The following is a 16118-nucleotide window of genomic DNA, read 5'->3' on the forward strand; positions in this document are numbered from 1 at the left end:
TCCCCTGATAGGACACTTGCAATAGTCTATAGGTACAGTCCACTTTAAAAATTGGTTTTTTACTTTTTGCTTTCTAGGGAGAAGATGCTTTACAAATTCTTATATAACACCATCAATACATTATTCTTTTACCTTGATTTGCATGTTTGATGATGTTTAAATTAAAACCCATTATTCCACAACTTGTATAACCCAGATTCCATAGGTTTTATCCACAACATAACGATTTTTCTACTTTTTTAATGTGGTCACAAAGTCTTTCTGACACAAAGAAATGTGAAAGCCAGGTGAAATATATCTGTAAGAAATTAAGTTCAGGACAAACATAATCAAACACATCAAAACTGTTAGTTTCACCAGCTCACTTTAGGCAGACCATGCTCCAAACTGGTCAGAGGTGAACAATCCTGCACTGGACTAGACTAACTCTGTGTCTGAATAACCCTACCAGGAGCTGTTGATCAAACCTGGCTTCCTTATCATTTAAGAAATCCAAAAGGCTTCACTCAATCCTCTTGGAGCAGCTCTGACCACAATTATCTCCAGGCCTGCCACTTTCAAGTCACTGACATTAGCTGTCTAAGAAACTCAACATGCTACAGCCAACAGGCAAGTTAGTCCTGTGTTGCTTCAGCAGTGCACTTACATTATTCATCAGCAAAAGACATGAGAAGATTTGTTCTCAAACCTGAACAGCAGCACATTTCACTCAGGATTTTGTAGAGGAGAACAGAGCATGTACATTATATACCTTACACATATGATGCTTCTGTCAAGTGACCCCACTATACTAATTGCTTTTTAAAAAAAAGTCAAACTTCATATTCTTACTAAATGCACAATAACATATATTATTTTTATTTCAAACCCATCTCCCCTACTACCAGAGCTAGACAAGTGTCCAGCTTTACCACCAGGATAGAAGACCCAAAGCAGGAGTCAATGTGGTTTACTAAAACACTAATACAAAATCAGTGAGTACCATCTCAAGGAAAAGTTGATTTATTACTGTTCTCCCCTCCAGATCACTGTGTAAATAAAACTTTTTCGTCACAGAAAAAAAAAAATTACTCCAGGAATTTTCAAGTATATCATTCTACACATACAACAACAGAGAACTGCCACAATTCTCAAATACAGCAACCTGCAATCAAAATTATGTAAATATGATGTAAATTACATCGTATTTATGTTTCTATAAACTATACTGTGGCAATATATACTCTTGTAGTGCAAGTAGATGATGAATGAAAACCAAAGATGTGAGAAAGAAAGAGAAACAAGCAATCAGGCTGCTAACAAACTACACCAAGTGTTTTCAGAAATGGCCCTTAATAAGGTAAGATGTAAAGAAAAAAGAAGCCACCACTGACTTTTGGAGCACAGTGTTCATTTACAAAAGTGCAAAGAAATAATCCAAAGCAAGAAACTTCTCTAGGATCCTACATACATCTGGGAGCCACCTGATTATGTAAAGACTGGCAACATGTAGTGGTGCCTTTTAAATGCATCTTTTTCAAACAGTGACAATCCCAAATAGCAAAGCTTACTTTTCAGATGTTCCAACCCTAAATAATGTTTAAAAGTTTACTATTATTTTCAACTTATCATCCCTGGCAGAGTACCTCTCAGTTACTGCAGTTTTTCTGCCTTGACAGGGGAATTCCATTTCTAGGATTCACGCAGAGAAAATGTTTCAGTATAAATTGTGGCTATTCTAAGCCAGGAAAATATCCCACGGATTGCTAAGTTACCATCTTTCAGGCAAGTTCTCCGTAATTAAGGTATCAATTATAATTTCACAGGCATGCTTTATTTTATAAATAAACTCTGTTTCCACAATTTGAGCTGTGGGAAAGAATGTCTGCGTCAATGCATCAACCCTTGCAGCACGGCAAGTTTTGAACTGAATGCCAGCTGTAAATGTTATAACATGGATTCTAGCATGGAAAAAATAGGAGGAAGACTTCCCTCTCACCCCCAAATTCCCACAAGACTTCTGAATTTTTTTATTCCTGTCATGGCACCTCCCTGACATCTGCTCTTTGCTGCTCTAGAGCCAAATACAACAAATTCAACTCAATCTGCTGCTAAACACACCAAAAGTAAAAACTGCAGCCTGCACTAAATGGAGAGAAAAAAGACATTTAAGTGGCAATGAGAAAAAGCCGATTCTGTAGTCTTTTCCTGCTGAACACTACTTCTGATTCTTTTATCACAGAGTTTTATATTTGAGTTTGATAGAGACTGAAAGCAAACAGTTTCTAGAAGTCAAACCATGCCAAGAGAAAAGACTGGCAGAGCGACAAGCATGCTCATTTAATTAAGATACCCCCACTGCTATTTTTATGACTTTTTACATACTTGCTGGGAGTTGGCAGGGTGACACAGAAGGCCAGCGTTAGCTCATTTCATCCTCCCAAAATATTCCATCACTCCAGGTACAGAACAAACTTGTGTACTGACTCAAATTAAATTACTGCAGGAACACCAAGTTAATGCACAAGCCCAGGCAACAGAAAAATCAAAGCTGAACAGAACAGTGTCTCATGAGTAGCAAGTGACAAACAACTAACCTATGTAAATTCTTTCCAATTTCATGAGGACCCTGATGTTAATCCCCAAAACCTCTTTTCCAATATCCACATCTACAAGAGAAACAAAGTAAATCAGTGCATCCTACCAAGGGAACTAGACATGTTACCTGGTGGGTATCTCACCTAGATATAACCCAACACAGGGAAAGAGAGGAAATAAATTAGTGAGATGCTGTAACTCTTTCTCCCATAAACAAACTAGAGAAAGATTTAATTCCGTTACTCACATCATCAACACGTGGTTTTTAGATGAGCTTTATTAAAAATCATGATGGAAAAAATAATTTTGCAAGTGACAAAAAGATAAGGGATTATATTCTTTCAGGAGAAAAAGTAACCTGAGCCTGTGTAAATATTCCTGCACTCTAACTTATCCGATTTCTATTAGAATTTTTCTAAATTAAAATTATCCTTAGTCTGCAGAGCTCAGTCTTACTAGTTTATTAAGAAATATATCCTTTCTCAAGTTCCCTTTTTCACTTTGCCATCCTAACTTCACAGAACATCCCCTTACTCTTATAGCATGAACCAACAAAACAAATGCTTTGAACTACTTCCTCAAACAATCCATCATTCTGTACTTTGCTATAGTTCTCTACATTTACTGCCTTTCAAAGGCTAAACAATCTCCTTTTTTTTTCAATTTCTCTTTATAAAAGCAGTTTCCATCCCCACAGATTCCTCTTTTAGTCTCTTCCCTGATTCCCTTCTCTCTACATCCTTTTTAGAGGCATGCAGCACCACATCCACTGTGATGGCCTGCTTTCTGTATGACAGTAAGATACTGATTTTTACCATAGCATTTTATACTCCACCACACTTTGCTTACTTTAAGTATGAACACAGGTATCAGAAGTTAAGAGAAGAAAAAGAGATTTCTAACATGCAGTCTCCTACTTTTGAGTATGTGGCATTACTCACATGTCAAGACATCTCTTGGGGCCAGGCAGTCTTCACTTTTTTGTCCTTCAGCATAATTTCTTTTTTTTATCTCATCCATTACAGACTGCAAACCTCTGTCATTTGCCAATCAGGGTATCTTCCCAGAAAGAAAATCACTGGTTTACAGGAGAACACAAACACACACTAAGCAAAGCTAACTGCCCAAGACTTTTTGCTTTTAGGTCTTCAATGAGGCACCAAGCATGCCAATAAAAAAACGTACAAAATGCAAAAAAATGCTTTGGCACAAAGCAAGTCAGTAAAAGAATACAGCAGACCTGCCCTCTGAAAAATTAAGACTGCAATAAAAAAAGCTAACTCACACTATACTGAGAATATTCTACACCCTACTTATTATACCAGAACTACGGAAAACACATAACATCTCTGAATTAACTTACTAAATACCATAAAATATAATAGATACTATATTGGCCCTTACAAGGTACAATCCAGCAAAAACTAGAAAAAAAGTTTCCAAAAACACAGTGCATTACATTTATAATCTGAAGATTTGAAATCACAATAGCCGATCACTATTTTTCTCTAGAAACTAAAAACAAAAAAAAAAAACCACAAGAGAATCTATAAGACTTTTTTTTTTCCTCAATGATGAACAATATTGTAAAGTTTGCTTAATATTGCCGTTTAGGGAAGAACATAATAGAGTGATTGACCCCACTCTCTGTTCTTAAACACTCTGCTAAAAGAACAAACTATTTGTAAAAATAACAAAAACCAGCTGAAGGCATTTGGGTGGTCTCCATTTGAGTCCTGTAATATAGAACAGTTCCTTTTTTCTAAATCCAATACTGATTTGTTTTCCTGCTTCAGAAAAGCCTCAAAATCTGTTGATGACAAAAGCAACACAACTCACTGAACATCCACACTATTTTACTGGCAGGCTGGTAACTTCCAAGTGCTTGATTCATCACACACAGTACTACACTTACACAACAGGACTATGCAGGTTTCCATAGACTGATCCTTTTTAATTCCCTAACAGTATTTTGGGGGTCATATAGTTTTATCTTTAGGACACTGCACATAATTGTTGGGTACTTCAGCTTTACTGCCCTGCTTCCTAAAAACATGGATCTATCTTATTTCTTCAGCAGCTGTTTTGATTGAGCTGAGGAAGAGCAAAAACTGTCAGAACTTCACGTCTTGGTGTATGCAGCACTCTTTAAAAGGACAACCTGATACAAATCTGATATTATACACCCTCACAATCACCAGACTGTAGTCACCCTTAGGGAGGCCAACTAGTCATGGCCAAAAAAATCCACCAAAAGTTCCAAGTCATTCAGCAGAGGACTGAAGTGTGCTCAAGACTATAAAAGTCAGTAACATTTCTGTAAAATTCCTATTTTCTACAGTTCTTCCCAAATAACCACAAACATACATATCAGAAAAGTGGCAAAGAAGCATAGTATAACAGCAATGACATCAGTCTAAGCTGTAATTTGTCAACATACACCATTCTCATAGTGTTGGCCCAACAGAAAGATCCTTTGAAGAAGAGATCCAGTCCCTTGCAATTGTCCCTAACAGCTGAATAATGTGCCAAAAATCAAAACAATGCACTTCTGAGGGGTTTTTTTTTCTGCTTTGGTTTCATGTAAAACCATTAAATAATTTCTAGAGACATTTCAGCATTCAGCTGCTGGTAACATAGGGCCTCATGAAAAAGACTTGAGTATGGAAACATAGCTCTGACTGCTCTGCCACACTCTTGAACAGCAAAAATTTTCCCTGGAACTGTAACTTGCAATCAGCCTAATATCCCAAACCAATTTCAGTGATAGAGGCTAGTAAGTCTGCCAAAAGTAGTTTCTTTCCCCCAGAACTCCTTTGCCTATCAAAAAAATTTTCCAAGCTGCTTTTCCCTCTCTTTAGCACCTGCTGCTCCTAGCAAATACCCAAGTGAGCCCCAAGAATACTCCAGTCTCCCCAGTGGCTTCTGTGACAGAGGTTCTTCAGCAGGGCTGAGACAGTCCAGCTCTGAAGCTCACCACATGACCACTCCTTCTAAACCAACAGTCCTGGGTTTAGACTTTCTGAAAAACAATGAACTGCTAAGCCACAGAATAAAACAACATGATGCATACACAGAAATTAACATCCTATAGCAGCCTCTAAAAGTAAAAGTCACACTTCAAATAAAAGCATGTTTTTGATTTAATACTCTATAATTTTACTTTTATTCCATGAAAAAAAATCTCATCATTCCATAAAAGATAAAAGTTTAACCACAAATGAAGTGACCACAATGCATTACAATTCTGAAAGATGTACTGAGCTAATGATTACATTCTTTCCTTTCCATCTGTGCAACAATTCAAGGTAACTGAGCTGACAGCTCAGTGCTAAACCTCTTCTGGTATGAGGACACCAGCCAGCCTCCCTTCAAGCAAGGCTTTCAGTACTGTATGGCCTTCAAAAAGATGCAAGAATCAAAAAGAAAAAGAACAGTTCACAGTTTAGGTGAGGAAAACATTCTTTACCATTCTAAAATGGTAAAAAGACTGAAGTGACAAAGCAAAGGTAGTCTCTACTTAATTGATGCCCTTTTGCATCCTTGTTCAATACACAGTACAGTTTACCACAGTTAGGTTTCTGGTGTTTTGACTATATTTCTGATATTAACTGGAAGAGTTATCAGATTACAGTGTATTGCTACACAAACCACACTAACATTTCCAATCACATTCAATTACATTATAAATACCTACAAAATTAGTCCTTTAAAAAGTAATGCTGGAATACTACTGACACTAGGTTCAATCAGCCAATTAGGGACAAACCAATTCCAGTAAATACATTACTATAATACAGTAAATCAAAGACACACTTAATTAGCAAGTATCACACTTAGTGATGTTTGAACAGGATGGTTTCTACCCAGTTATTCTGCAGTTTCATGAGGTGACAAGACCAACAGTGACAGAGCAAATACAATACAAAGACAACAGCATTCTCCACATGCCATTTTAAGCTGCCAGTAAGAATCTTTGTTACATCAGCACAAGAAAGAATGAAAGGTAAAGGAAAAACACCACAACTTTTTTTTTAATTAAAAAAAAATAAAAATAAATATCTCTGTCATATAATTTAATGGTGGTTACATTGTGAAGAAGTCTGCAATTCATTTAACTTTGACAACAACATGCAAATATAATCTATGAGAAAAGGCCCAATTATTACTCAAAAAACACTGTTTCTTTTATTTGCCAATGTTAGTCTTGTAAAAATACATGGTCATGCCTTAAATTTGTTTTTAAAAAAATCTTTTTAAGTAAAAGTATGTTCTGGATCTCTGTAAGTTAATTAAAACACCAACATAGAGTATTAAGTCTTACCAAATAGGGTCGATGACTTGTCTTGATTGCTAATAAGGATAAGTATCAAAACATACTTTCCTGCTGCTGAACCACGAATATCTTTTATGGAAATTATGAAAACAATTAGTTTCACTGGAGAACAAGCCAAATAGAGTACACCCTGAGTGACCTTAAAGAATTTTAAATGAGCAAATAAACAGCAGTCCAAACACTGAGGCAAACACTGTCTTTGCATTCAGACGGACACAGAATCAAAATCTAAAACTCTCCACAAAGATATTAACTGTAATCTTTCAAAGTACTCACCTTGTATATCCTGCTGCTGCTATGACCAATGAAACACTTCATCCATCTTAATTCCTATTTCAAGGAAATAAAAAACAAACAAAAACAACAGAAAGTTCCAATATCTCAGGAAATATATTTAGCAAAGGACAGAAAATCTTAATTTAATAGAGGAGATAAACATTTTAGGAAGCAGTAAATAAACAAGAATTCTACTAAAACATGTTTACCCACAATACAACAGCATGTCCCCTGAAGCATACCATACATTAACAAGACTTGAGACTAGAGATTACAATATTAAATATCTGAATAAATATTGCTAAAATAATTAAGAGTTCATACATTTCTGATTTTACCATACATTACACTTTTAAAACTCCGAAGTTTCTTTAATTGCAACTGCAGTAATATATTCCAGCCAGCTTCCAATCCAAGTTCTATATTCAACATTTGGCTATTTCACTTTGACCTGACACCATCTACCTCCTTAGGTGCAAATAAATACATAAAACCATCACCAGTTTCATACAGACATTTAAAACATGAAACCACTTCTATAAATGTTTTACCTGTGCACATAAAAATGCTTGAAACAGTCCAAGTCACTGATGAAGAACACTCCTCCCACCTAGCACAACATAATCCTTGAACCTGCACATCAAAAACATATGTGTGACAATCACTACAGATTTCTAAGGCTTCACATGAGAAAAATCTTATCTATGCTCCCCCTACCATTGCTAGTTCACTCACAAATGAGATGTAGGAAACATAAGAAACTAGTATTTTCTTCATTAAATGCTTTGAAAAACACTTCAATTACAACTTTAGCTACCACACAATCGATTTAAAAGCCTGCCCAAAAGCTACAAACATTTGTATAGTGCTGGTTTTCTTCTGATCCTCCAGTTATCATCACCCAAGAATATTTTTATAGTTAAATACTAAGAACATTGGATCATTACAAAAAATATGTTAAACATATGTCATACACTTTCTTTCTTCCTTTTCCTTTCTGTCTTTTGATGAACTCTAAGTTGGAAAAAATTCAATTCTTCTAGCTACTGGAGCAGAAAAAAATATACATTCATCCCTGATATATTTTGCTTTACATAAAAATAACTTTGAAAAATATTAACTTAAATTATTCCTAAAAATAACTAGCTACAATCAGGTTATTGAAAAAATAAAAAAAAACAAACAACCAAACAAAAGAAAAACAGCTTAGTATTTTCATTGCTGAATACTTTTGTGGGAAAAAAAATGCACATAAACTACTGTGATCCAAGGGAGCTGTGCATTTACCCTATTATCCTCCTCTTTCCTTTTTATTAAGGATTAATAACATGAAAGACCACTTTTAATGGCATATTACACATTCAAATAAATCAGTACAAGAAAATTCAAGACTGTAATTAGCTTAACTACACAGCATTTAAGGGCTAGGCTTTTGACTGAAACTTTAATACACATTAAAAAGCTTCAACAAAAGTTAACTTGGAGAAGAAAGGAACTGAGCACAAGACATACTATGTCAATCTTAATTTAGGTATAGAACTAGGTAAAACTTTTAATAGAACATGACTTGAGCAATATAAATTGAAATAACCCAATCTTTCACATTGTTTCAAATCTGCCACGCTGCAGACATTTGCAGTCTTTTGAAAACTTTCTTACGTGGCTTTAAAATGTTTCCCTCCTTGTATTATCTGTGCCAGACACATCTGATCTCTTGGAACCCGGGATACGTTCCTGATGTCATTATTAAAAGCTCTAATGGACTCATAAGCCGACAGGCCTCAGTAAGCTACATACATTTACTGCATCCATTTCTGCAGCCGCAGGACAAAACCCCGTTGGCTGTCAGCTCCTTCCAAACCGTTCGGAGCCCGAGAGGACCGCACACGGTATTTGTACTTTTATGGAAGCAGCAGCAAGGTTATGGAACATGGCTCAGGTCTCGGAGTCCAGAGCTCGGGCAGAGCTGTGACTCACGCTGGCAAGGACCGCACAGGAGGCGAACGCTGCCACGGCCCAGCGCCACAGGACCTGGAGCACCCGCTGCCTCCCTCACTGGGGTCACGCTTCGCGGCCACCATCCAGAGAGGCGTGAGCTGCACCAGCAGCCGTCGTGACTTGGAGGAACCGGTCACAGACGACCTTTCTGCAGGCCTTTATTGCAACATCAGAACCGGCAGGGCAGTCGCGCCCTGGCGGGGCTGACACTCGGGCCGGGGCTCGGGGGCCGCGCTGGCTCTGAGCCCGCACGGCCGCTCCCGGCTGCGGCGGCGGGGCGGGCCCGCACACACCTGGGCGGCCCGGGGCACGCTGCCGAGCCCTCCGGGCCGCGGGACCGGCTGTGCCGTGACGGGGCGAGCCAAGGGCCCCGCAGGCGCGGAGCTCGGCGGCAGCGCCCCGCGAGGAGCCCCTCGGGCTCACCGAGCGAGGGCCTGAGGAGGCGCCCGCCCCGCCGGGAGCCGCCAGCCCTGCGCCTCCTGCTTCCCGGCCCCGCAGGCTCGGAGACAGCGGGGCAGCCGCGCCCCGGCGCCGCCCGCCCCCAGCCCGGGCCGCGGCCCCACCGCCGCGGGGGGAAGGAACTTACGAACGCCCGCCGTGCCCGGTCCCGCCTCCGCGGCGCGGGGCGGCGGCGTCACCCCGCGGGAAGCGCAGGGGCGGGGCGCCGGCGGCGGGGCTGTCGGGGGGAAAGGGGCGGCGGGGCCCGGGCCTGTGCTGCGCCCGGGCTTCGGCAGCGCTACTGCCGAAGGGGGTATAGGGCTCCGGGCTCGGACATAGAGGGCTCCGGGCTCGGACACACAGGGCTCCGGCCTCGGGCACCGCTGTGCTGAGTGAGGCCTTCCCTCCCCGTCCCAGCCTGTCCCTGAAACTGATGGCTGCCAGGCGCTGGGATGGGGGGTTTCGAGGGGCAGGTCAGAAAAAGGAATCTCTGAAAAGTACAGGAATTGTGCTGGAAAATAAGGGACTTTGAAAGCACTGGGTTAGAGGGAGCACGGATGGCTGAACGTGAGCTGACTTGAAGGCCAGTGGCGTCCAGGCCTGTATCAGCAGTAGTGTGGCCGGCAGGATGAGGACAGTGGTTGTGCTTCTGTACTTAGAAGTCGTGAGGCCACGTCTGAAGTACCGGGCTTGGGGCCCTCATTTTAAAGCAGACATTGAGGTGCTGGAGCATGTCCGGGGAAGGGCAGTGAGGCTGGTGAAACATCTGAAAGACAGGTCTGATGGGCAGCTGCGGGAGATGGGGGTATTTAGTCTGGAGAAAAGGAGGAACAGGGAGGACCTTACTGCTCTTTAGAGCTATCTATAAGGAGGTTGGAGCAAGGTGGGGGCCAGTCTTACAAGTAACAAGTGATGGGGCAAAAGGAAATGGCCTCAAAGTTGTGACAGGGAAGTTTTAGCTTGGATATGAAGCAAATAATCTTGAGTACCCTCACAGCCTCACACAGCATGTACCAGTAATCAGGCCCAGCTAGCATGGATTTATTAAAGGCAGGTCCTGACTGACTGATCTGTTCCTCTGTGACAGGGTGACCCACTTAGTGGGTGAGGGAAAGGCTGTGGGTGTGTCTACTTGGACATCAGTAAAGCATTTGACACCATTTCCCACAGCATTCTGGAGAAACTACTGCTCATGGCTTGAACAGGTGTGCTCTTCATAGTGTAAAAAAACAGTCCAGGTGGCCAGGCCTAGAGAGAGTTGGTGTATGGAGCTACATCCAGCTGGTCACCAGTGGTGTTCCTCAGGGCTCAGTGTTGGGGTTAGTCACAAGAACACACTCAGTTTGTGTACGCAAATTTAGCAGAAGTGTTGATCTATTGGAAAGTAAGAAGGCTCTGCAGAGGGGTCTGGGCAGGCTGGATCAATGGGGTGAGGCCATGGTACAAGATTCAAGAAGGCCAAGTGCCAGACCTTACACTTGGGCCACAACAACCCCTGCAGTCTACAGGCTGGGGGAAGAGCAGCTGGAAAACTGCCGGGTGGAAAAGGATCTGGGGATATTGGTGGGCAGCAGGTGAACAGGAGCCAGTGAGTGAGTGACACCAGGTGGGTGTCAGTCTCTCCTGTCAAGTAACAAGAACTAGGATGAGAGGAAATGGACCTAAATTGCACCAGAGGAGGGTTATTAGATTGGATATTGGTAAGAGTTTCTTCTCCAGAAGGGTTGTTAAACACTGGAACAGGCTGCCAGGGGCAGTGAAGGAGTTACATCCCTGGAGGTATTTTAAAAAAAGTTTAAAAAGGTGTTTAAAAGACATTGGGCTTAGGGGCATGGTATAGTGGTGGACTTCATAGTGCTGTGTTAACATTTGGACTTGATGATTAAAGTCTTTTCCAGTCTATATTTCTGTGGTTTTCTGAAGGGAAAAATGAAAGTGTGACAGAAATAGGATAATATGGGATTTAAGAGAAGGCTGAAAGGAGAAGTTATTTTGGCAGAAGAGAGGTGGGGAGGTGCAGAAGAAAGAAGGGAAATGTAGACTATCTAGGTGTAAAATGAAAAGTGAAATGACATTCAGAATTTTAAAAAAGCCAGCCTCTTTTCTTTACCTTCTTCTAACCATCTCAAATACCACGGAGATGTTACTTGTGGGGAAGAAGAGGACTTCAGGAAGAGTGTCTGCACCACTTCAAAGTTTATTAGACATTGAGGCCAGGCCGTTTTCCAGTTTCATCTTGTGATGCAGGACTGTCTCCATCTTCATGAGCTCCTCTTGCATGTGCTGTGCCAAGACACCCCCATCTGCCAAGAGCCTGCCCTCAGCACAGCTTTCTGCCACAGCCCTTTGCTGGAAGAAGGGGTGAAAGGAATCCCCTTGCCACAGCTGGAACAAAGAATTTGTGGAAAAGCATTGACACAGCTTCTGGGAAGTGGGAGTAAGGGAAAGGAGGAAGTGGTGTTAAGCTAAGCATTTAATTCTGATGGTTTTTGATATCATGTACTTAGCATCATGATGCTGCTGTGATAATAAGTCCAAAAGCACCAAAAGTGGCACAAGAAATCAGTGTGGGAGAAGATAGAAGGGATATGGAATGTTTTCCAAATATTCACATTTCTTTGCATGTACCTAAGGCTGAAATTTGAACTGTGTAGATATAGACAGTGTGCTAACAATCAGAAATGTATTTAAAATGTTTGTGCAGTTTTCTGAAAATCCATTTCTGCAGTTCACTCCAAAGTGACAGCTAAGGAAGCAGATATGCAGAGTACCTGACATTTTTCTAGCGTAGCCAAACAATAAAAAGAAGTTAAAAGTTTAGACTCTTTTTGAACTCAGATTTCCTGAGATTAAATGTGAATCAGAATTAGTGATTCTGAACATAAGCACAGTTTTGTGAATACAGTAACTGCATCTTGGCAAATGAAAATCGTGATGATAAAACAGGCAGACTGGCTCAAAGTAATTTCAGAACATTTATGATATGATACTTTCCTTCAATCATGTGTTCCACTTGGAAGTTCTGTATTTGCAGTAACTGTTCTGGTGCTTCAGAATACTTCCTTTAAAAGTCATTGACAATTTCAAAAAGGAACTGAAGTTTAAAAATAAATATACTTATTCTTCACCTTTATGTACTACTAAAGCTGAAATGGTTTTAAGTTCCAGAGCTTATCAAATACAGTGAATTTGAAGGTGAGTCCTCCAAATGATGTTGAATAATTATAATTCCTTTTGGATTTATACACACCCTAACTGTTGCTCAATAAGGTGTTACTATATCCATTGTATGTACTGCCTTTCTGAACCACAGATGTGGCATAATGAGCATATGATGGTCCTTGATATATTATGTGCCACTTGGAGAGACAGAAAATATTCTTTCCAATGTGTATGTGTGTTTGTGCCTTTACCAACTATTCATTTTCATTTCAAAACAAAATAAAATGCAACAGTGGATTTTTCTGTTACTGGTGAAAAAGAAAACAGATCTTATGGCAATACAAATTTAGTACTCATAGAAAAGATCAGTCATTTCTAATAGAGAGTGTATTAATTTTCCTCAAGCCTTTACTTCATGATATACTGTGGAAACTTAGTAGCAGTGATAATTAATGTCAATCTGGAATATCAAGTTTTAAAACAAGACTGCGAAAAATAGTTCATTGTAATTAGTTGAAGAAAATGTTTTTGTGGTGTAGTACCTCAACATCTGAGCTTATAATATTCAATAGTACTGTTTCCTAAATATTTTTTAGAAGAGTGTGTCAGTGATCTCAATCTTATTTTACAGGCTTTTGTGAAGGAGTTTTTCTTAAAAGCGAAGTAATAGAAAGAGTTCCTGCTTAGAATTGAAAGTAAGCAGACCTTAGTCACCAATAAATAATACCATAAGAAAAAATGAAAGCTCTGATATCTGATTAAGATAATACTTTCTCTACAACCTTCAGTGGACAAAGAGCTACTGTTTTAAAGATTGCATTGGTAATGATTTAGAAGAGTGGTAGTGTGTTATCAGATGGAATAAACTGAAGAGTATACCTACATGATTAAGGATTTTATGATATATGGTACTTATGTGCACTACTTAGCATTCAGAGTAATAAAAAATCCATAGTTGCAACACTCACAGTAATTTTTTTTGTATTTGGCAATGTGGTATATTTTCAGAATTAAATCAATAGAGGTGTTTGCACAGCAGTGCTTTTGCCATGTATCAGTGCAAGTGGAAATGCCAAAATGTGGTCATAAAGAGGTGAGCCACTGTGTTCTGTGATGCTGTGAACTGGAGCCTTTATGGGGACAGCAGCAGCAACAGACAAGTGTAATACTTCCCACCCTCCTGTATCCATGAAGTTACAGAACATTAATCATTACCCTGCTGTTCTCTCTTGCACTTCAGTCTACATGGAGCAATTTTACATCACCTGTAAAGAAAACACTCCCACATGCAGTAAGGTATTACTGCATTGTACTAGTTTGCTTTAAACCAGGCAGAGAATCTTATAGGTTGGTTTCAGTAGTTAAGTTTGTAGTATTTCAGAACACTGTTATTTAAAGATGATGAAGGTACTTTATCCACTGCACTAGAACACAGACCCAAAGAAGTTGGGAAACTTGGACAATACTAAACACAAGCTTTGAAAAACCTCTTAGTACCAGACTTCTCCTGCTTCCTACAGATTAGGCCTCCTGCTATTTGTACTTTTTAAATGTATAAGAGATTTAAGCTTTAGTGTCTGCACCTCAGTTCACCTACCTTTGAAACAGCAGTGGTAATTCTGACTTAATATTGTGATGATACATTAATAAATATGAGCAAAACTCTTTGAAGTTGAAAAATATAATGAGATTTAAGTACATTCCTTTTTGTCATGATTAACCTGTCAGACATTTAAGGGCTGAAACACTGCTTTTGGAATAAAAAAAGGCGAGAAATGCCAACTAAGATAATAAAGAAGCCAAGATCCAGATCAAATAAGCACAACAAACAACTAAAATAAATATGGGAAAAAAATCCAAGGGACAGAGCAGATAAAAATCTACAGCTCAGAAAAATTAAAAGAGTACTCTGAAACAAATGCTGTTGGAAATCAGAAGGGTGGTTAATATGCTACTAAGAAACACCTTTGCATAAGATTCAAAGTGAATGCATATTAAGACAATGTGTCAGAGAAATCTGGGCAGCAGTTTAATTCCCACAGTCTCAAACAGATCAGTGGTGCCCTACAAGTTCTTGTTTCTTCTCCTCTAAGAGGAGCCTATGGCACTACGTCAGATATATGAGCTCAAGTACCTCTGGTGTCAGGGGATGGCTGAATGGAGACTTTCAGGTAGTGGTTTTGATCTTATCTTGAAACAGATTGGACAAGAAAACTGAGACTGGGCAGAGTCTCATAACTGAAGTAAAAAAACTTCAGTCTGGTGAAATGATACGAGATAGACTTGCAGAAGTAGGTAGAAGGAGGAAGAACAAATTCAATGGGCAGCAAGCAGAATAATCTTGCACACATGAACACACCCTATTCCAAATCCTGGCATGGATTAGAAATGCTTGATTTTAATGTTTCCTCTTACAATCATTATATCTGTGGATTAAAGGCCAAAAGGATATATCTTCATTTGCACAGAAGATGAGAATCCATCACTGCTGGTGGTCAGCACAGTAGTCAAAACAACAGCACTGTGTATGGTTATCATCCCCCATTCAGTCCACCTCTTGTTCTGTTTTTTAAAAAAAGTTGGACACACATAACTAAGAACTGCATCATCATCAAGAGCATGAAAGCCAAAATCAGGCTGATTGGCATTTCCAAAATTCTCAGGATGTGATTTCTCAACCTCCTAAAATTCTTTGAACATAGCTTTTGTGTTGTGAAAGCCAGAATTTATGTCCTTTATTATCGCTTCATGGAAGAGAGTAGGAACATATTTATTATCCTTCTTTTGAGGTGACACTTTCAAAAGCTTCTAAGAAATCACAAAGTAAGAAAAAATCTCTCTTTGAACTGATTTTGTACCGCTGTAGTTTGACTGATTTTTCAGAGACAGCTATAGATTTCAGCAACATGAAATGCTTGACTGGTGATGCCAAATAAAAATTATTTTAAAAACCCAGATGCTGCTTGTTCTAAAGTTTTCATTTTGTGCCCAGCAAGTTGATCTCTGTCCTTCAAGGTAGTAAAATACTGTGACAAGCCAAGAACACATAGTTCTAGTCTCTCTTTTTGTTTTTCTTAATGAGAAGCCAAGGAAACACACATGACTGAGAGGAAACCTGCAGGCTTGCAAGCAGGAAGAAGCAAACTCTGTTCTTTCAGTATCACGAAATGTTTTTTACTACTACTGTGGACTAAAAAGCCTTTACAAAGAACTATAACACTGTGAAGGATTAAAAATACCCAGAACTTTTGAAAATGAAAAGATAAGAGAAATTTATACAAAAATGAAGTATTTTTTTAAATGAAATTATAGAAAAAATTAAATTATACTT

General features: G+C 39.5%; 1 protein-coding gene across 6 annotated transcripts in view; it reads right to left on the bottom strand.

The window, feature by feature from the left end:
• The window catches only part of ZNF438 (zinc finger protein 438), a 49867-nt gene extending 40028 nt beyond the window's left edge, over window positions 1–9839 (bottom strand). For 2 of the 6 annotated variants that reach the window (XM_056484941.1, XM_056484939.1), the window contains exons 1-3: window positions 9774–9839; window positions 7741–7822; window positions 7190–7243 (exon numbers count right to left, since the gene is read on the bottom strand). In XM_056484941.1, the coding sequence (XP_056340916.1) occupies window positions 7190–7231 (42 nt within the window). In that variant the 5' untranslated portion in view covers window positions 7232–7243; window positions 7741–7822; window positions 9774–9839. Of the gene's footprint in view, window positions 1–7189; window positions 7244–7740; window positions 8306–8986; window positions 9438–9773 lie in introns of those variants that run through there. The other 4 variants (XM_056484938.1, XM_056484940.1, XM_056484944.1 and 1 more) reach the window with 4 other exon arrangements.
• Window positions 9840–16118: the final 6279 nt, after the last annotated feature.

The sequence above is a fragment of the Oenanthe melanoleuca genome, chromosome 2, assembly GCF_029582105.1.
Source record: "Oenanthe melanoleuca isolate GR-GAL-2019-014 chromosome 2, OMel1.0, whole genome shotgun sequence".
In the NCBI taxonomy this organism is placed as follows: Eukaryota; Metazoa; Chordata; class Aves; order Passeriformes; family Muscicapidae; genus Oenanthe; species Oenanthe melanoleuca.